The sequence below is a fragment of the Lutjanus erythropterus genome, chromosome 6, assembly GCF_056507025.1.
Source record: "Lutjanus erythropterus isolate fLutEry1 chromosome 6, fLutEry1.hap2, whole genome shotgun sequence".
In the NCBI taxonomy this organism is placed as follows: Eukaryota; Metazoa; Chordata; class Actinopteri; order Lutjaniformes; family Lutjanidae; genus Lutjanus; species Lutjanus erythropterus.
In genome coordinates this window covers 2907535-2930430 of record NC_139322.1, presented here as the reverse complement: position 1 = coordinate 2930430, position 22896 = coordinate 2907535, and the positions used below count along the sequence as shown (strand labels likewise).

Here is a 22896-nt window from a genome sequence, read left to right as displayed (position 1 = left end):
AGTTAAAAAAAAAAAAAAAAAAGGTCAGGAAGTCACAGGCTTATATAAGGGGCCTCCCATCCTGTTAGGAAAAAACAACTACTTAACTAGTCAGAACTATCAATAACGTAATTTACGAAAAACAAAAAATGACTTTAATGCTGTTTTCTCACAAACTTTTGAGAAAACTGTGATGTGATTTGGATATTGCACTCGCCCATATTGCGATGTTGATAATGTTGTTGATTAATTGTACAGCCCTACTATCAATGATACTAATTAAGGTCCCGCAGCAGATTAACTGACCTGAATGAAACTGAACATTAATTAGTATCACTGGCAACACCTGTATTTACACTACAGGTTCTGCTGTGAAAAAGCAAATTATTAGCAATTAAAATCAAGGTTAGGAAAAAGAAGCACCGACAGAGTGATGTATCCTTCTGTACATAGAGGATCTTTGGAGCCGTCTGCGGCCACAGCTCCCAGCAGCCTCCTCATGACAGAGACTGTGTGTGATGGTGTGATGAGGATTATTGTTACTCCGCAGCAGAGGACGACGCCGAACCACAGGTGAATTATTATTGTCAAAGCTTCATTAAGCAGCCTTGTGTTTGTGCAGGACAGCAGCTCGGTGTGTGTCAGACCGTGTGTGTGTGTGTGTGTGTGTGTGTGTTCGTGCTGTGGTTGAATGTCCGCAGGCGGCAGAAAAGATCAACTTGAGCCCTGATGATTTTTACCAGCTGTATTAAATCTGCTGTGTTTGTTTTTCATGGCGGTGGTTTCATGTGTGAGCGCGCGCTCTTGCATCGTTAATTAGCTGTGACGGTTAATTGGTTTTCCTGTCACATAATGCGGAACCACCGCGGACAGAATGAGACTGAAACCTAAAAAATCATATAGATATTCATATAGAGGCTCATTGAGAGCCCCATCTATGATAATCATCAGTGGGATTATTGATTATTGATGGTGTATTGATCTTATTGCTGTAGCATGGTTATGTGTAGGCCTGATGCAGCTTCTGTACTGTTATTCCCACTGTATGGTGTATTTGATTAGACAGATAATTTAATTAGAGGGTATTGTTTAAGCCTGTTTTAGACAATTGTATGACCTGTAGCCTGCTGTATATTTTATTATTTATAATGACATAGTTGACTACAGCCCATAATATAGCCTCTAGCCCATACCAGGTGTCTCAAACTGCTGGTCCGGGGGCCATTTCTGGTCCATTGCCACATTATATCAAAATATAATCCAGCCACAAACTTTTTTCCACGTTGTTTTATACCAATTCAAACTACTCTACCAATCCAGTTGACCCTTTGTTAAGCCCCGACTCCAAACCGGAACTGTCCAATCTGTAACTCAGGCACTGCAGGCCTGTCAAGCTTTGCATTTCTGGTCATGTTGTTCCTGTGCATGGTAGCGCTTTAATTATGTCTGAAATGTTGAGCCTGTTAAGGCCCAATGCCGACAAAATTCTGTCTGAAACACAACCTTCATTAGACTATTTCAGCCTGAACCTGATTACAGCCCGAAATTTTTCTTTTTCTTTCTTCCCTCTGTGCACCAAACAGTAGGAGTTTTAGTGACAGGGACAATACATGTAGGGAATTAGACTAAGCTTAGGAGGAAATAAATTACTGAATGTAGCACAGCCTGAACCCGACGTGAGCCCATGAAATATGTGAGAAATAAGACTCGACGCGACTTGAACCCATTGGTTCCTTCTGGTTCTCTCAGGTTCTGTCCGGTTTGGGCACAGATCTCAAGGTCCAGTACATAGGGCTCTAAGATGAGTGATACTCAGGGCCGTGTTCTGCCCTGACAAAATGTAACAAAACATATATTTATCATATCAGAATCGGTGGTGTGTTGAACGTCATTGTGTGCGGAAGGGCATTGCATTCCAGCACCTTTCTTTTAATACAGTGGTGTTTATATATATGCCTATATGCTGACTGGATAACACCTGTGGCACACCCACCAACTAAACGAAAACGAGTGTCAAAGGCCATTGCACATCTTTGCAGACTGTTGTGAAAACGTGCCAGAAACGGTAGCAAAACGGTGAGCAAAGTTTTCAGACTGAACGTGCCCCAGGTGTTTCAAGAGTCTGGACGGTGGCGTCTGTTTTGTAGTCTCCCAAAAATGTGAACCACAAGAAGGCACACGTGGGGAATGGATTCAGTTTTTAACTTTTAACCTGCTCTAATGTAAGCTGTAAATGTTAGCAAGTCCGGCGATGTAACGTTAGCTTGCTAGCTGCAGTAACGTTACCGCTAGACAAACTTGTTAGATACCACTGCATTTGCATTTGTTATGTGGGGGGGTTGAGGAGGAGGATGTGGACAGATGCAGAATCAAAGTGGGCCGACGACGATGCTGCTCATACACGGAGGTCTAAGCTGAGTTATCTTAGCTCTTCCTGGGGTCATCTTGGCCCAGCTGGTCTGGATGGGTGACCTGTCTCAAGATCCGCTGCACTAATCGAGTCTGTGTGCTTCACTTTCCCATGTTAATAATTGTGTTTCTGTCCTCTTTCATATTCATATACATGTGGTATTTCACAATCTGACCAATGTTTGCTGAGATGTAAGCTAGCTTTAGCCTCCATCTTTTAGTACTAACGTTGTATCACGTACGCGGCTGTTATGTAACTTTACATATTTAACACACTTTAACAGGGTTTTTGTTTTAAAATTATGTCAGATAAAAAATGGACTTCTCAGCTGACTTAAGGACTTTATTTCAAGAATCTATGGAATAAAGGCATTTGTTTCCTATGTATTCATTAATCTGTAGGCCAAGTATTGAAACCCAGTAAGACTTGTCCAAGAAGTGCATTTCAGACACAAAGTATTGTAAGCTAGACGTTGTCATATACGCTACAATGACTTCTATCAGCAGCTTTTTTCACATAAATATTGTCATACATACCATATACCCTGGTGAAATGTGAGGAAGGTATGAAGGGATGAAAAGGTAGATACTTCCCAAGCCTACTTCCAATGCTCGAGCAGAACAGTTGACCTGCTGTGTTAAGATACGGGTGATCAGCATAATCCATTGCGGTACCGTTTTTTGGTACTTCACACTCTATAATAGCTTAAATGTAATTTCAGTCGTGCGTGGGTTCTCTCCGGGTTCTCCGGCTTCCTCCCACAGTCCAAAGACATGCATGCTAGGTTAATTGGTGACTCTAAAATTGCCCGTACGTGTGAATGTGAGTGTGAGTGGTTGTCTGTCTCTATGTGTCAGCCCTGCGATGAACTGGCGACTTGTCCAGGGTGAACTCTCGCCCACTGTCAGCTGGGATAGACTCCAGCCCCCTGTGACCTTTCGGGAATAAGCGGTTACAGAAAATGGATGGATGGATGGAAAAAATAAGTCCAGACTTCTCAATTGCTGTTATTTATTTATTTCCAACATTTAGTTATTTATTTAGTGCATTTTACGTTAAACCGTCTCTACAATCTGCAGCCTGTCAGTCTCTCACCAGAGCAATGCTGTTGTTTGTGTCGTGGAGCGAACACGGGTTATCCTTCATGTTATGTTGATGCCGTCGTACCACCGCTGTGCTGTAGACTCTACTATTTCCCTGCTGATAGACAGTAAATCACAGACATCGGTTTCGTAGTAAGGTTTCAGACATACTAATACAACTCACACTTGCTGTGGTGACTAAATATGTTTGTGAGGAGTTTCAGATGCAGTCGGAGGCTGAGTGTTGGCTAACAGCAGTAAAATGCTAAACCAACCAGGACAGCTGTCATAGTAAACAGCCCAATCATCTGCATCTTATCCAATGAGTTTATTAATCTCCTGAAGATGTCGATTAAGTTGTCGATGCCACACTTAAAGTTTTTTTATATGCCAGCTGCAGGCGTGCTAACATTAGCTGCAGCTGCTGTGGTTGACTTAGCTTTCAGGCTATGAAAAGCGGTCCACTCATTAGCTTTAAGCATGTTGCATTTCACACTACATATACCAACGTGGGTGTTGTCTGTGTCGAGTTTTGAAAAGTTTAGCCACACTTGTGACCGCTTTTAGCTCGCTGTTACTGACTCGCTCACTCTGCTCTGTGACTGAACAAGATCTCTCTGTCTCTTTTTCTCTATTTTTATTCCCGTTAGCACATTTGGGTGACATATTCTTTGACCCAAATGTGCTCCCAGGTATCGAAATTTAGCACAGATTGATTTAACATGAATTGGTACCGGGTAGTACAATTCATTTGATACCCTTAAAAGGACACAGTGTTTTGAGAAACGCTACAGTATCATAAAACATAATATCATTGTGGTACTCGTTGTATATTGATATTTTCTTACACGCCTATAATAATATATCTCTCTGAGAGAAACCATTCTGCATAACATGTGCCATACTTTTACTGAGGTTAAGTGAATGTTGTTGAGTTGTTGATGAAGCAGTTTGCTCCATTTACATCAGAAAACCTCTGAGTACTTCTCACAGGCTATTCTTAACATCCAGTTGCTTTAACATCGAACAGTACAGTAGTTTCTTTATGCATGTTAGGTCCCAGCTAATGTGCAGTGTAATTTCATACTGGGCCTCCTGAACATCAGACTGAGATTTCCTGTCTGAACATGGCACAAGATGAAAATGTTGGATTTGACATTACATGTATTAGTCCCTCTGGTATCTCTATGAAATATGGAAATGTTGTTTTTAAGTTTAATAAGAGCCGGAGCATCTCTCTAACATGATTTCATTATACATACAGCCTCTGTGGACATACAGCAGTTTACAGGTAGCAGCTCCAGTTATAAAACATCCAGTTCAACTGTATAACTATATATATATATATATATAAATATGTAAGCAAGGTGATATATTGCTATTTTTAAAATCCAAGATTGGTAAAACTGGTATAGTATAAGAACACACCAACACATGCATTAAATCAAAATTTGTTTTTCTATGCAGTTACAACAGTGAGGATAGATAACACTGCTGTTGGTCAGGGGTTTAAAGTAGGGCTGCAGCTAATGATTATTTTCATTGTCGATTAATTTGTTGATTATTTTCTTGATTAATCGTTGTTGATCAGTGTTTCCCAAAGTCCAAGATGACATCCTCAAATGTCTTGTTTTGTCCACAACTCAAATATATTCAGTTCACTGCCAGACAGGAGTAAAGAAGCCAGAAAATATTCACATTTTAAAAGCTGAACTCAGACACTTGCATGTATTAATCGATCACAATACAGTGTTTTTGAGAATCGATACAGAATCAAAAAACATTGCGATACTTGATATTTTCTTACACTTACACTCCTGTAGTCATGATCTTATAATCTTTCTTCTTTCGCTAACATTTCTTCTTCTATAGTATTTTTATAATATTCCTGGGTTGAAGCTGGTCTGGATCCAGTCTACAGGTTTAGTTCTGTACGTCCTTTATGTTGGTAGCATTTAATTAACATGGACCGACATTCAAACACAGCCTCATGACTTGTGATATGATGATGTCTCTGTCATGTTCCTAAAATATTTAAAAACCACAGAGCTGCATGCAGCCTCTAACATCCTCTGTGATGTATGTGTGATGGTCCTGGTCGTGCGGTAAACCAGCGGTGATGTGATTTCTGCGTTTGTCGCTGCGTGACGGTGCGCGTTTTTCCACTCTGCTGGCGACACACACACAGACACACACACTTTTCCTCCCTCCTTTCTCCCTCTTCCTTCTCCACTATTCTGTTTCCACCTCCTCCATCCCTCCATCCGTCCATCCATCCAGGCAGGCTGTCTGGACTCGACACCTCCTCCCCTCCTTCCTCCTCCTCCTCCTCCTTCTACAGCAGAATAGCAGAGGAGAAAAAAAAACTAATATTTTAGCAGTGATAATAACCGAAGCACCGTCCGTTCACACGCACATACGGAGAGAGAGGGGGGATCATCGGCGCTGCAGCAGCGGATCGCTCGGCTGTCAGACGCAGAGGAATGATAATTAGAAAGAGATTGACTCGGCAACAAGAAGAAAAAGAGGAAGAAGAAGCAGGAGGAGGAAGAGGAGAGGAGCTGGGCCTGCAGCAGTGAAGCAAGCAGAGGAATACATGAAGGAAGAGAGGAGGAAAGAAGGATTGATCAGGATCTGATCACAAACAAGAAGGGAAAGAACGGCGGAGCAGCAGCAGCAGTTGTGTGTGTGTTTTATTTTTTTTTTTTTTTCGGAGGGAGATGATGGTGACAGCAGCAGCGGAGGAGGAGATAGAGGGATGAGCAGGGATCAATAATCCTCCCTCCTCCTCCTCTTCCTCCTCCCCCACCTTCATCCCTCCATCACCTCTGCAGGAGCCGCTGAAACCTGTGAGACACTGCTGCCTGGTTTTTATTCCTTTTTTTTCTGGATGCTGCATCGTGTGTGTGTGTGTGTGTGTGTGTGCACGCGTGCGTGTGTTCATGTGTGTGTCATGTATGTGTAATTGTTGGCTATATAGGCCATTATGTGACGTGCATGTGCATTTGCAGCCTATGTGAACTATTTAGTGTGCAATGCATGCATATGTTTGTATGTGATGTGTTTCACGTGTACATGTGCGTGCATGTACGTGCTGTGTGCAAAATATGTGTGGGCTGTATGAACTACTCCGTGTATGTGTCCGTGTGTATGTGTCCGTGTGTGTGTGTGTGTGTGGATAGCAGATAACATGACTGTAAAATCGGCCAATTAAAACAGTCCTGCTACTGTTAAATTAAACTGAAATAATATAAATCAGAATACAAAAAAAAAAAATCCCTGTTCAGAACGCCTACACTTTGATGAATTCTGTGTGCATGTGAAGTACACTCTGAACTGGCTCACAGGCTTCTCTTCATGTCTCCTAACAACCAGAACTGAAAATATCAGGGCTACAACTAACAGATATTTTCATTAGATTTTTCATTATTGATTAATCTGCCAATTATTGTCTTGATTAATTGTAAAAACTGCCTGATTAATACACAGCGTGAGAATTTATTACACAGTTTGGTTCAAATTTAAAACCCAGAAAATGTAAATATGCTGTAATTTTTCCCATGAAACAAGCACACGTTAAAGGGTCGAGTCCCTCAGATTCTCAGGTTGTATCATGGAGTCTGAGCGTGGAAGTCCAGTAAACGCACAGTATGTGCTGTATTCTGCTGCTAGAGGTCTCTCTAACATCAACACAATAACAAAATATGTAGTTTGATGATGATGTGAAGTTGCATTGGATCATGGGAGTTGGTATCTTCACTTTTAAAGGGACAGTTCACCCTTAAATCACAAGTACATATTTTACCCCTGGCTTGTAATGCTATTTATCCACCTGTACTTTTTGGTGTGAGTTGCAGAGTTTTGGAGATGTCAGCTGTGGAGATGTCTGCCTTTTCTTCAATATGTATGTGGGACTAAATGCGCTCGGCTTGTGGTACAAGTACCAAACGAAAATACAGTTGAAAAATTCAAAATCAGTGTCTCTTTTGGAAATGAATGCCCGGTTACTCAAGATAATCCATGCATCTCATTAAGGGCAGTAGATTCTACTGCAGAAAGAAAGTAGTTTCTACATGAAACTGATCATAAGGTCTGTGGATTATCTTGAGTCACTGGGTCGTGATTTTTGGAAAGAGACAACAGCCACCACAGCTGATGGCCCAATCTCAGTGTCTCCACTCAGCGATTCATTTCCTGATAAGTCCTTGCAGGCTAAGGGCTGTCCCACTGTTCAAAGTCCACAAAGGCTCTCTTGCAGAGTTTTAAGCACTTTTATGCACACTTTGCCTAAGTCCACCTGAGGGAATTACCTGCAGTTCATAGCATTGTAACAGGGAAGGATAGTAGGAGCAACCATGACTGTAAGAAAATCAAAGTTTGCATCTAAATGTTGATGCTGTTTTGTCAAAAACAAGTATAAAACCCAATTCCACAAAGTTTTGACGCTGTGTAAAATGCATATCAACCTACATCCAACTGAATACAGTACAAAGTTACACGATATTAATGTTCACACTGATTAACTTTATTGTTCTTCGCAAGTATACACTCATTCTGAATTTGGTGCTGCAAAATGTTCCAAAAAATTGGGACTGGATCATGTTTACCACTGTGATACATGAACTTTTCTTTTTACAACACCGATGACACTAATTTTTGAAGTTTGAAAATGAAATTCTCATTCTTGCTTGATATACGACTTCAGCTGCTCAACAGTCCGGGGTCTCTGTTGTCGTATTTTGTGCTTCATAATGCACCACAGGTCTGGACTGCAGGCAGGTCAGTCTGGTACCTGAACTCTTTTACTACGAGGACACACTGTTGGAACACGTCCACTATGTGTCTTGGCATCGTCTCGTCTTTTTCAGAGATGTCGTCTGGATGTCAGCATCTGTTGCTCCAAAACCTTAATGGGGCCTTCACAGATGATGCCATGGGCACTAACACACCTCCATACCATCACAGCTGCTGTCTTTTGAAGTTAGTGCTGGCAACAATCTGGATGGTCCTTTTCCTCTTTAGCCCGGAGGACACGACGTCCATGATTTGTGAAAACAATCTGAAATGTGGACTCGTCAGACCACAGCACACTTTTCCAGTTTGCGTCAGTCCATCTCAGATGAGCTCGGGTCCAGAGAAGTCTGCAGTGTTTCTGGATGTTGTTGATATGTGTCTTTCTCTTTGCATGGTAGAGTCTTAACGGTTTTCCAAAGGAGGAGCGGTCATGCACCCTCCAAAAGAAACTAACAAGCTACATCCTCAGCCAGCCCAGCCTAGCTAACGCTACATGTTGATACACGGAGCGGGGTAGGATATCTTCACTGAGAAACACTGGAACAATCTGGTGTGTGTTCACATCACCACCTGTCAGGAAGCAGTTGGATGTAGACAGGAATGATTTTTTTCCTTTATTGGTACAGATTTTGGCAAATGTGCTCTAATCAAAGTGTGCCAAATTAGCTAATAGCACTTCCAACTATCACTGGATTATAATGAATAAAATTCAAAAGTGTGATGATTCTTTGGCACCTTTTTATGACGGTACAAAAATGATTTCAAGAAATACATATATGTACATATATATAAAGAAATTATTTAATAATTAGCTTTGCTTGTGTCCTCTCTGGCTTTCCGTAGTATACATGTTTGATTTCTGTGACTGCTGATGAATCAATAGATTGACAATCAGTGTCAAATCAAATCTGGTTGGGCGGTGAAAAGTCCACACAGAAAAAAAAAACAAGAGCTCAGTTACTAAACACACACAGACAGACACACCAGTATGGACGCTTTTGTTTCTGCTTGACTTCATGTACAGTACGTTTGAAACAGGCATGAACCAACGATCTACAGAGAGGCTCCTCACAGAGAGAGAGACAGAGAGACAGAGAGACCCTGACAGAGACAAAGGCAGAGAGGGATGGTGGTCAGTTAGTGAGTCATGAATAATTGAATGTGCTTAATGGGAAGAGATATAAAAGCTGAAACTGTTTGGCTGCTTTGCAATAGAGACCAGAGGGCGAGCCATTTCCTTTGTGTGTGTGTGTGTGTGTGTGTGTGTGTGTGTGTGTGTGTGTGTGTGTGTGTGTGTGTGTGTGTTCGTTCACTGTGGTAGTGCAGTATGTATGGCTGAAACTTTGTTTAAAGCAGCAACTTTGCACATTAGTGACTCCAAGTGGCAACCAGTGATAAGTGTGTGCATTTTTGACAATGTAAGGGTCTTCAATACCCAGAAATCCTGGTCCATGATGACAGTAAATTAAAATTATTCGCACCATGTGAACACAGGAGATCCGGTGTAGAAAGAGCCGATTTCCACCATTAATGAGTGACGTGTGGGTGATGCGTGCTTGACTTGTATACAGTATATATTTAATCTAAGAAGTATTTTAGATGTAAAAATGATAATATTTAAGGCAGTGAAAGGGTCATTATTGCGAGATAAACCCAGACAAAATTTATGTCACAATAATTACCTGCTCTATGTATGTTATCCTGCTTATTGCACGGCTACTTAATAAAAAAAAACAAAAAAACAATTTGACACAACATATACATTTAAAAATATTTATTGATTTAAAAATGATTTTATTGTTCTCTAGGGTCAATAATCAGATTTATATTTGTAGCAACAGTCTGCATAAATTTTCAGGATTGACAGACCTGAGAATGCAACTGACCAATCAGATTTGAGTATTAAAAGATTGAAGGACATTTATTATCATTATTACAACACCATATTACAGTTGAAGTTCCTTCTCGGCTTATTACAGTATACCAGGGTATTTAGAAATCCTGAAGGTATGATTTTTCAATATCATCACTGTATCTGAAAAATAGAAGTTAATTAATTTTTTACAGTAGAGAACTTAGTCAACAGAAGAAATATTTGGAGGTCATTTCTGCTCCATAGCCAAGGTCTCTGTGCTAATTAATTAAATGTAATATATAGATGTAGAATCATGAAAATATTATTTTGACATGATGTCTTCCAACTATAAAACCTGCCTATTAGCCACATATATCTGTACATCATCTCTGTTCAGCCAAATGAGTTTGTATCCATGGCAACAGGTGTCATCAGGTCCTTTAGCAAGAATCTATGGAATAAGGGTGCTTATTTCCTATTTATTCATTAATCTATGGGCCATAAGTATTTAAATCCAACAAGAACAGTAATTGCATATTACACACGAAGCGCTGTATAAGCTAGACCATGTCATAAATACTGCAATGACTTCTATCTCCAGCTTTTAATAACTTGTTTCTACACAAAAATACTGTGATATACTGTATACCCTGGTGAAATGTCAGGAAGGTATGAAGGTAGGAACAAACAGATATCACCTGAGCTTTGTTCCTTCATAATACACACAAAATACAAGACAGATGATTCATTAGAATATAATAGGGTGACGATATAAAACAAAATAAAGAGACATATACAGACAAGTATGCACACAGGAAATAATTGCATTAATTGAATTAATGGATGTAAACACAGAGTCCTCCTCCTTCGTCCCGCTGCGTCCTGTTGGCTCAGAGTGTGATCCGCCTCTCATACGGAACAGCCTGATCCAGGATGCTGTGGAGCAGGTCTCTCTGGGTTCTGTCTGGGTTCTCTCTGGGTTCCCATTATTTGGCCAGCCTGCGTCCCATTTCGTCCGTCCCATTATCCAGGAGCAGCCTTGAGCTGTAGCACGGCTCTTACCCGCTCACCTCCTCTCCTCTCCGGACAGTCACCCACGGCGGTGCTTCCAGCCGACCTAACTGCACGTTTGAAAGATGCTGACCGCATTTGTTGAGCGTCTTAAGCTCTGCTGCACTTTAATCCAAACCCTACATCTTAATTCTCCTGAATTTATTTATTTCTGTCATAGGTGATCAGTGTTACAGTAATAAAGTGGCCGCTGCATCCTACATGTGCAGCCGCTGCCAATGCAAAATATTTTTTAACAAGTCCTTGTGATAATATTTGTTGAACTATGAAGCCTTTTATAATAAATATATAAATAAATTCGTTATATCATGATAATTTAAATGAATGAAAATGAAAAGTTATCAGGGACGCCTACTTGAGAACCACTGCTCTACAAAGCAGCACTTCACTCTGTATACCGGTGAAAATTAGTGTTTTACTGTGAGTGACTGTGAGTTCTGACCATAAACTGAATACAGAGAAATGGACAACATCAGAGCTCCCTCAAAATGAAGCCAAAGAATCTGGATTGCCCCCTGGTGGCGGGCTGCAGTAAAGGTCATAAATCCTGTTTCCCCAGTGTTAATACTAAAACCTGAAACTACACATCAGATCATTTTTTCCCAAAAGTGGTTTCTGTAATTTAAAGGTAGATCTTATCATGCTGATGTGTGTTCAAGTGTCCATTTTTCTGACCAGTCTGGCTTTAATTAGTTACTTGATGATATAAAACAGGGTTTCGTGTGGTGATTGACAGCTGAACTCTCAGGCTGTGTGGACAGGAACTCTAAAATGATACGACCGCTTCAAGTTAGCAGAACTCGTATCCGGGATATTTTTTACTTTTGTACAACGGGAGGAAGTGGAGAAGCGTCGTCCATCTTTGGTTAATGTCGTCCGTTCTGACACGGAGGTTGGCAAAATACACAGATCCACTCCTACACTAATGAACCTGTTATTGAATCTTTTATCTCTCTGTGTCATTAGCAAAGAGCAGACAACTGGCCCTCACTTTCTCTGGTGAGAATGACAAACATTGTCATATCAGCTGTCGCTAATTAGCATTAATTCTGTGAGTAACCTGCTGACAAGCCAAAATTAAACCTGCTTGTTTTTGTTTTTTTTTGTTTTTTTGTTTTTCGTGTTCTCTGCATGCCGGTGTCTCTGCTCGACCAAAGATCCTTTGTGACAGAAGAAGCTCCACTCTGACAACAGCAACACCATCAGAGTGATGTTTCTTCTCTGTAGCTCCTGGGCCTCCAACAGGGGGTCCATGACCCCTAGGGGGTTCCCAGAGTTACTGCAGGCTGGCTGCCAAATTATTCTTAATTACTATAGGCTTCTTTTGTTGTCCAAAAAAAATGTGTATGGCACATTAACATGAATCCAACATATTAGTAGCAAAGACAAGTCAACTCACTCATTAAAAAACTTAACATTTAATTTACACAACATGAACAAGGGCTACCTGTAAGTCCACGTTCAACCATCTGAGTTAGCTAACCAACTAAATCACTGTGTGGAACCCATCCATAGTGGTGAACTAATTAGCAATGTGTTGTAAGTTTGTTGGCTAGTTAGCTGCATTCTTATCTGCAGAGTGTACAGAGCCACAATAGATCATTTTGTAGCTTCACAGCCAAGAGACTGACAGACCCTCCACCTCATGAAACCACGAGAGAAAGTGCAGACGGTGAGGCTACCATAGCTAACATTAGCCATGATAAAAGTGGAGCTGACTTTGCATCTTCGGCTAAGCACGGATGAGAGAAGTCCCGAAAATATTTCATACAGTTTTTGTAGTAGTTGTTTAGGGCCCCTGCTCTGTCTCTCAATCCGCTCAGGTGTCCTTTACCAGAAAAAAAGCTGAAGACATTTCAAAATGAGGAGTTACATTTTTCCAGCTAAACTTTAATTAATATCCCATCAGTTATTTAAGCTGATCAGCTCAATACTTTTGAACCAGGACTGAGGAATAAGCAAGTTACATCTCTTTGTCACTTCACAGTTTCAGATACATGTTCTTCTTTGATCAGGATCAGGGCCAAAACAAATAAAAAATGATGTAGTAAACCATTTGTAGTAAGCTTTCTCAAATCAGATCTTCAAAGGGACAATGTGGCACTTTTTATGTTCATATATGCTTTTCATCTCAGCTTGAATTTTTAGTCTCCACCTCTGAGTAGCCAGGAGGCGTGCTAGATGAGTGTTTTTGTCACCAAACTCTATGTTCTGGCCAACAAAGTCATAGCTGTCAGCCAGGTTGATGATACACAGTGGGGATAAACAATTAATCAAAGCTGTATTGAAACTGCAGTATGGCCAACTGCAATTTTCAGATAACAGGAGGAGCAATATTTGTTAAAGGCAAAATATCATTTTAAATGAAATACTGAGTGATGAAAAGATGAAAATAAAAATGTTGATGTCAAAATGATAATTCCCTCTCGTCGTAAATCAGTTCACACTTGCAATCAGGCAAAATAATCACAATTACATATTTTTTCTAGTTCCTTCAGCCTTACTGTACGGTTACATGGGTGTCAGAGGCTTGACTGTCATGTATCCTGATCCATGCAGGCACTGCTGCACAGCTGTGCGAGCAGGGAAACTAAGTTTTTTTGATCACTATAGCTACACTGAAGAATTTATTGCATCAGTTGCCTACATTCATCCCCATGAAAAGTGATGATTTTTTTTTTCCTTTAAGACAGACTTTCCGCACTGTAATTTACAAGTGATCAGGACCACATTGGATTTGTGTGTCCAGAAAAAAAGCAACCTACCAGCATTGCTGTGATTACAACGTAGGCAGCTACACACGCCAATGACGCCGCTTGTCAGTGCTTAAACATGAAAAATCAAGATCCATCATCTTGGTGTCAAAACAGTCGCGCTCCTCCAGAACTCCTCCAGTGCAAAACTCCACCATGCTAATAGTTAGTCAGCTCCAATTATTAAGCTTTTGGAAATTCTCCTCGTGTCTGTGGTAACTGGATTCACTCTGGATTTGACATCATTGTGTGTTGCGCTGTGAGTTATGCAAAATCCGATTTGAGCAGCTGTAAACATCTGTAGAAATCCAGTCAGAATCGTATTTCAAACCACTTCCAAATGACTTGGATCCAATTTGGAAAAATCCAATTTCAGGTGTTTTGTTTTGTTTTTTTTTTGTTATTCAGACTCTCTAAAATCAATCTGGATACAATCTGAATGGGACAAAAACAGATTTGGGTCTGATCATGGACGTTTTGAAGATAGCAGATAAACGTTTGCATCTTATGCTGTTGTGATTTTTGATCTTGGAAAGGCTAAAAAAAAATCATCCTAGCAACTTCTTTAGATAAAGAGTATCTCTCTTTCTACAGCCCTATATTCACTGTTTCAACATGTGTAGAAAGCCAAAGCTTGACAGACCTGCTGTGCCTAGTTACGGTTGCTAAGCTGTGATTGGACAATCACTGGTCGAGGATGTGGTTTAGTGAACGGTCAATTTGGAAATGTAGAAAAATCCTATTGTGGCCTTGACAGGGCTTAATTTGGGAGTTGATACAGGGCGATTCTGTGAAACAGCCCCCACTGTGTGTAACAGTGTGACATCAGCAGTGTGAATGGCTAGCTGTGGTCTGGATGTGGCTACCGTGATATCATATCATCATTTCTGGATTCTCTGTTACCTCAGCATCATCAACATCATTTGATTTGGACAAGCAGGGACGATACACACCACAAGCTTTACTAGGAATTAAAACGCCAAGCATGAATCCAGTGTTACTGCGTCTGTTTTTTTTTTGTCTTTTTGAAATGTACCGTGCTTCAGACTTTCTATTGATACTGGGATCCAGGCAGAACAGCACAGGATTGAATCAAGATAGGCAGAAAACTGACTGACGAAAAGAAAATGGAAAGAAGGACGGCGAGAAAGACCGAAAGAGGTGGACTAGGACGGGGGGGGGTGATAGAGTGTAGGAGGAGAGGCTGATGGTGTGTGATGATTTTTCTTGTCTCTGATGGCTTAGACAGAGCATGTCATTGGTATTTATGGGCTGAGAGACCTCGCACTCCTAGCAACCGCAGAGAGGCAGAGAGAGAAATGAAAGGGATGGAGATGAGAAAGTAACAGCTATATGAACACAGAGAACTGCACTCTGAACAGTGAAGGTGCTAACTGGAACCATAACAGGTTCTTTGGCTTCTCCCTGCAGGAGAACCCTTTTTGGTTCCTGGTAGAAATATGTGTATAAAGGCTCCTCTTGGAGCCCTAGAACCCAGCATAAAGGGTTATACCTAGAACCAACTGTGAAAGGTTTCACCCAGCACCCCATAGAGATGTTCAAAAGAAGAACCCATCCATAGTGTAATGGTTCCACACAGAACCCTTTCTGTGGCTCCTATGCAGAATCTTCCCATCCTCTAAGGGTGCTAACAAGAACCCACCCAGGGGGCTCAACCGAGAACCATTTTATATTCCAAGGGTTTTATTCAAATGGTTATATCTAGAACCCTACCAGGGGGTTCTACAGAGAACCCTATATCTTACAAGGGTTTTATCCAGAACCCACCTGGGGGGTTTTATTGAGAATTTTATCTAGAACCTATCCAGTGGTTCTACTAATAAACCCTTCTCTTTTCCAGGGGGTTTCCATCAAAAACCCTTTCTAATCCAAGGGTGGTATTCCAAGAGTTTTATCTAGACCCAACCCAGTGGGTTATACTGAGAACCCATCCAGGGGTTTTATCAAGAACCCACCCGGGGGTTTCTATCAGGAACCCTTTTTATTCTGACTGTTTTATTTAGAACCTAGCCAAGGAGTTCTGCCTAGATTGTACAAAGAACCCATGACAGAGTAGTTCTCTAAAAAGGGTTCTTCAGAAGCAAATGGTTCTGGGTAGAGCCTTAGCCCTCCAGGAAGAACCCCTGTGAAACCCTCATTACTAAAAGTGTGGGCTACACAGAGGAAGACGGAAACAATGGAAGTAGAGCAACAGAGATAAGAACGATCAAGAAGAGAGCAGAGAAAGGATGAAGGTAAAGGGGGTCAAAAAATAAGATACAGGACGTAAACAGGCAAGAAAATCAAATTAAAAACAAAAATGAAAGTAAGAGAACTGACTGAACTAAAATAGATGGACAAACATGGATGAAAGAAAAGAAAGAAGTGTTTCTCTCAGAAACAACATTGTAAAAGCATCACAAGATCCTGTTGACTCTGCCTCTCCTGTTTCATAACCAACTATCTTCTCATCTACCCTTTCTCTCTTTTCTTCTTTTCCATGTAACGGATGGATGACATGAAGAAGGATCTGAATATGCCAGTCAGCGGGATGCTAATGATGCCCAGATGCCTCACCGTATCCAGGAGGAAGACAAACATCTGACATGACATTCAACCTTTGCGTGTCACTTCCTCTGACAGACCGACTGCAGGATGACAGGCTGAGTCCTGCAGGTGAACCCATGGACCAGGAAGAGATGAACCTCTCCTCGCTCAGAAGATGATCTTCAGCGGAAGTTACAGTTTCATTTTGTGGAGCTTTGCATTGCTTTGATTTCTCAAGGTTTGGTTCCAGACTGTTTTGTTGATGGAGAGCGGTCTGAACTGAACACTCGTCTCTTTTCTGGCCCAGAAAAAAAAAAAACTCTCCAGGCTGTTTTGATTTGGAGAATTACCACAGGGGTCTGACCACAGGATTTTATTATGAGGCACAACGGGGAAGCCAATGGTTAGTCAACTTGTTTGGGAGTTCGTACATAGTCGTGCAGACTGCATTTCTGCTGCAACACTTGGAGAAACACTTGTATCAGATGCTGGGAGGAAAAAATATCACTTGTCCCACTCGTGCTGGACAATCTGCAGTCGCTCAGCAATGATAATGTGCAATATCTTTGACATAGAGGGACAAATGAAGCCTCTACCAGCTGTGGTGTCCACACCTGCTTCTTGGAAACCAATGTTCTGATCCTCTGCATGGAGTGTAAAGAGTGGATACAACTGACTCACTGACAAACAGAAAAAAAAACCGTCTTGTTTTGCTTTTATTTGTGGGGGACAAGACAATCTCTTTCTCTATATTTGTTCTATTTTTAACCGTCATGGGTCTGAACCACGACAGAAACACCTGACTGAACCAGGGGATGTTCAGCGACTCGATAAACCTCTCCGACTGGAGCCAGCAAGGGCGAGGTCCATCTTGATCTTCAAATCAGAACTCAGAAGAAGAGAAAGTCCTCTCCCCCCCACTTACCTCTGGTGGGGGGGAGGGTGAAGGGTAGCTTTTAGGGTGTAGGGTTTAGGGCCTTGGGGTGTAGTTAGTTATTTAGACTTTAGGTTGTAGACTAGACTAACTAGTTTTAGATTAGTAGTAATTAGGTCCTTTTGTGTTCGCCTTCTTCTCAGTGATTAGTTAGTTGTGCTAGTTTTAATCTTTGACCTGTTGCTCACACTCCAATAGCGCCTGTGGATTCACCTGTGTGATTCAGGCTGCATTTCAGCTAGTACAGAAGTTAAAACCTGGATCTGTCCTGTAACAGCCAACAGCTTAGCATTAGTGAACCTTAGCCACTGGGTGTTTCCCCAGCTGTTCTTTAGCCTGTGTGCTAACCCTCAGACCAGCTAGTCATGGATGCTAATCAAGGCCCAGGCCAGGGCAGCCCAGAGAGCCCTAACCGGGCCGTGGAGTACCTTCTTGAACTCAACAACATCATCGAGAGCCAGCAGAAGCTTCTAGAAACACAGCGGCGCCGAATCGAGGAGCTGGAGGTCCAACTAGACCGGCTCAGCCAGGAGAACAAGGACCTGCGTTTGGACCGGCAACCTGTCGCCCCTCCTCCTCCCGCTCCTCCTCCCGAACCACCCCTCCCTCCGCCTCCTCCGCCGCCTCCACCGACTCAGACCACGTCGATGTCCATTTCTACCAAGAATCACCACCACGACCACCACAACAGCCAGCACCAAGCTCCTCCCCAGCCTCCCTCCTCTATTCCCCTCCACCACAGCCACCACCACCACCAGCATCATCAGCACCACCACCCTTCCTCCTCCTCCCACCACTCCTACAACAGCACCAACAGCACCACAATGACCGCGATCCCGGTTCCTGCTCCTGCCCCGTCTTCAGCCCCGACCTCCATCTCGATCCCGATGCAAGTCCCAACTCCGGTCTCCTCTTCAGCTCCTGCTCCGCCTCCCCCTCCTCCGATCCCACCCAGGGATCAGCCGCGGGTCCACAGCCGGCTGACGCGAGTGCCCTCCACCAGCACCGGCACCAACACCAACTTCGTGGAGAAAGAGAAGGAGAGGCTTGAGCGCCTGCACAGAGCCAACGCCTCCAACAACCACCACGCCCACACCCTTCACCACCACAAATCGTAAGTTAGATTTTAAGGTATTCTTACAACAAACAAAGCCAAAGGTTGCACAAGTGATGGCAAACCTGAGTGTGGATCAGTCCACCTTCTAAATGCTGGCTGGCGAGTTGCTACTTCAGAATCTCTTGCAAAAAATTGACTTTTAAATCTTTGATGACTGAATTTTATTGAGTGTTTTTTTATTGGATAAAATGATGTATGATGCTATATTGATTATGGCTCAGTTATATTTAGGAGCTATCAAACAGCTTTTCATTCCCCTCAGATGTTTCACAGCAATGAAATTACTGCTGGTACACTGAAATCCTTCTTTAGAGATCAGGTTTTGTCATTTCCTATGCCTCTAAACCTTGACTATGACTATTATTGAACTGCTGTTGAACATTAGTGCTAATATTGCATCCTTTAACTAAATTTCCAAACTCAAACTTGACTTCCACTGTCTGTTTTGCCAAAACTTGTGTTGATCTTTGACTTTGATCGCTACTAACTTTGCAGCTTCTCTCACACAGGTTTTGTGCAAACCTAGAAACGTGTGCCTACATGCTAAATTTGACCTGGAAACATCTTTCTGCTTGATTCTTCTTTGGCAAAAAAAAAGAATGCAAGCTACAGATTTTAAAGCAAAGCTGTTTTGCTGAACGTAATTTATCGTAAAGCGTTTGGACTCGAACAAATGGGAGAGGTGACTTGTCAAAGTTTAACATCAAAGTGTTTCTTCCTCCAAAAGGAGAGGGGGGGCAGCTGATGCCCTCGTACATTTTTTCTGTACCGAGATAGTGCGATTGGTGAGTGTGCAGGATTGATAAATATTCATCCTTTTATCAGTTAATAGCTACAGAGTGGAGGGTTGTAGTGGGAATTTATATATTGCAGGAGAGCAGGAGTGCATGAGACTCCAGAGACAGACGAACTAAACGACTACAGCATCTCTAACACTGATAATTGGTGGAGCAAAGACTGAACAGTGTTATGTAATGGATAATTCTGCTAAGCAATAGGATTGGTTGTTCTTGCTGAGACCATAAAGAAAACACGCTGTGCTTTTTGTAAAAGTTGTTTGCTGTACTAATTACCATGGTTACCAATTACAAGGTAGCTCAGGACCTCCCTCCTTTTGCTTTTTGCTTTTATTTGGTTGTAATTTTGTTATTTTGAATACATGTTCAGTCAGAACTCTGTTTGTTGGCTGGAATTGGGTTTGTTGCCTGGCAACCCTATCTAGCATCCTATCAGGAAGCGGTGAGCACGACGGAGCCTCGCTGCCGTCTGTGGCAGTTGTCTTTGTATAGAGGGCTGTGTGGTGTCGTAGGCAACAGGATGCAGGGTTGCAGCTGTCCCATGCGTCTACCATGCAGTTACTTTGTAAGTAGAAACACTGAACTGCTGTCTGTGGGAAGTGCTGGTCATGGCGATTGCTGTTGCTATGCAACTGTGGAAAACCTGTTTGAAGGACAACACTCTCGCAAACAGTTAAAATGGTTTTAATCTCGCTCGGTGCTGTGAGTGCTTGAGGCTTTGCTAGGCTTGCACCGCTGTTGGGAACATAGAGCATCGCCTCCTTTTCACTGCAAACACCAGGAAGAAAAGAAAAGAGGCTCCCGACAGACCTGCAGCAATGACGGCTGGGGAAACGCAGTGATGACTCATGGAGACAGATTTAATAGTACTATTGCTTTGTCTTATAAGCTCTCATTTGTGCAGCCAAAAAGTGAAATATATTGTTCAGAGGTACATAATGTGTGACTCAGACATTTTAGATCTGGGTTCATCCGAGGCATCTTGAGGCATCAAAGTGCAAGGGGGAAAAAATCTTCCCAAGCCCTGAGTCATGGGACATTCAGGTACTGATATGGTGAGAAAAAGCTGGCCTCAAGCTTACAAATGATGTAACAGGCAGAGAACAATGATGGAGTCTGACAGCAGTGAAGATAACTCTGATTCGTTATGAAATCACACAGCACAATCGGCTGCTTGCTGCCTCTTCAAGTGACTGAGTGTGATCCAATAAATCCCACACTGCACTGGGGCAGATTATGGCACGGAGGCATGACAGCATGTTGCAGAGCTGCCTACACTGGTTTCTGAGTGATTTTGTATAGGGCATGATGCAGCAAAATGCAAAACACCCTCACACAGATTTATCTTGCAGCACCTTGCAGCACCTCAGGCTGAAGCAGTGAAAAACAAGCAGTAAATATTGTAGAACATGACAAAGCAGTCCAAACATTTCATCTGAAAGGACACAGAACTGCATGCAGCAACTCATAGAGTCTCAAACTTCTAAAAAGTATCATTTATTTATTTATAGAAGCCATATTGCAATGAAAAGTACATTAGATTTGACATGCACACTGTCTCCACTGTGTTCATATTTTGATGCAGATGCTTAACAAAGCAAGATTAAACATCTTGCATTGTGCCTTAAACTTGATTTTTTTATAGGTCTCTCATTGTCTCTCATTTTGAAATTCACATCAAATTTAACATTTTTAGGTTCCCCACAATAAAAGTGTTTCCACTGCACGGTACAGCTTGACTTGACTTACTTTTGTTACCAGGTACTTTTCTCAGTTTTGTTTTCCACTGCAGATGGTACACCCTCAATGTAGGATGAATTCTTAGCTGACTGTCATGGCAATGCAGCTTGAAACTGCTGCGATAGAAACAGGAACAATGTCACGGCAAGGAGATGAACTTGCTGCCTTCAACCTTTTTCTGAAACAAACAGGAGAGTTTGGGAAACCTTACGTCAGAGCGCAGACGACGAGACGACTCTGGTTGCTCCATCAGCAGATTAGTGGTCTGCAGTGTTTTCACTCCAGTGTTTAGTAGTGAGTCAGCTCACACCCCGACTGAGACAATAACAAAAAACTATCACGTGCAATCCACAACTTTTTATAGTGGAAGGCCTAAAAAGAGTCGAGTCAAGCTGAGCCGTACCACGCACGGGACACTGGTGGTGATCGCCCTTCCTGGTGCCCCTATGTTCAAATAAATGCCACATGAGTTTGCTTTTTGGATGCCTCTGTAGTACAGAAAACATGATGAAATGTCCCCATCCAGTGGACAGCATGAGATGAAATGCCCTCAAGGGTGCCGTTCCAGTGGATAAAATATGATGAGGTGTCCTTACAATGGACAAAATATAATAACTAGCCCTTCCATTTGGAAAAATACTTTAAGGTACCCCTCTATTGGACAGATATGATAAGGTGCCCTCTGGGCTGCCGTTCCATTGGGCAAAATCTGATAAGATATCTTTCTATTGGACAAAACATGACATAGTTCCCTCTAGGCTGCTGTTCCATTGGACAAAATATGATAAGGTTCCATTTGATTGGACAAAATATCTTAAGGTGCCCTCTAGGCTGCCCTTCCAGTAGACAAAACATGATAAAATGCCCTTCCAGTTGACAAGATTTTAAAAGAAAATGCACAATTTTTCCAAGAGTAGTCACACTAACATACCCGTAGAGACACATTAGTAAAAAGGTCCCGTTGCATACAGCTTTTGTTGTGGGGGAACCTGAAAAGTGCCAAATTTGATCAACAGAATCACATGGATCTTTAGAATCTTGAGGGTTTGTGGTTCATACATTTGGATTCTAGTTGCCCCACTAGTTTTGGTGGGTAGCTAGTAGCCAGTTAGCTTGTTAGCAAACTACCTCCTCAGCAAAACTCAGTCAGGTTTTTAAGTTGTGCTGCATAACTGTAGATGCCACGAGGGGTAGAATCTCAGTGATTGGCAGCACTTGAACTTACCACAGCACAACAGGAGCCTGAAGTAGTCATTTTAACTCAAGTGTAGTAAACAGAATAAAAAATGCAAAAGACCAGTATGATCCTAAACTGTTTTTTATTAAAGATTCAGGAGTGAAGTCGAGGAACTCACCATCCTGTAACCTCATGTTCAGCAGCAGGGAAGGGTTTGTGAACATATCATGTTTTACTCTGACCAGTTTCAGTCTGTAGTATTCAGGCTGTAATCATGTGAGGATTAAATACAGTTCAGGATTCTTTCTGAGTTTTCAGTTCATCCCATGTGTATGATATACCTCGTCATTACAGCTAGATGATAAAAATCAACACAACACAACCTCTGAGACCTTCAGTATTAGTCGTCAGAGCTTAGACTAGATGAACATGTGACTGTGACGATGCCGTAACCATCATTAGACATCAGTGCTGTCACAGCCTATTGATCCGGCAGGGAAAGACTGATGGAGAACAGTTGTGGTAATGAGCAGAGAGAGAGAGAGGGAGAGTGATGTTGTTCTGCAGTGTGGGTGTGGAAGAGTCAGAGGAGTCAGATCTGTAGGATTCACATGGATGAAGAGGAGAGAAGAACATAGGG

The 22896-nt window shown here is 42.0% G+C and overlaps 1 protein-coding gene across 3 annotated transcripts in view; it reads left to right on the top strand.

Moving 5' to 3' along the window:
• Positions 1–461: 461 nt before the first annotated feature.
• Positions 462–22896, top strand: part of LOC146324631 (uncharacterized) — a 63307-nt gene continuing 40872 nt past the window's right edge. For 2 of the 3 annotated variants that reach the window (XM_084720226.1, XM_084720229.1), the window contains exons 1-2: positions 462–552; positions 16469–18539. In XM_084720226.1, coding sequence (XP_084576352.1) covers positions 17791–18539 — 749 coding nt within the window. In that variant the 5' untranslated portion in view covers positions 462–552; positions 16469–17790. The remainder of the gene's footprint in view (positions 553–16468; positions 18540–22896) is intronic. The other variant, XM_084720228.1, reaches the window with a different exon arrangement.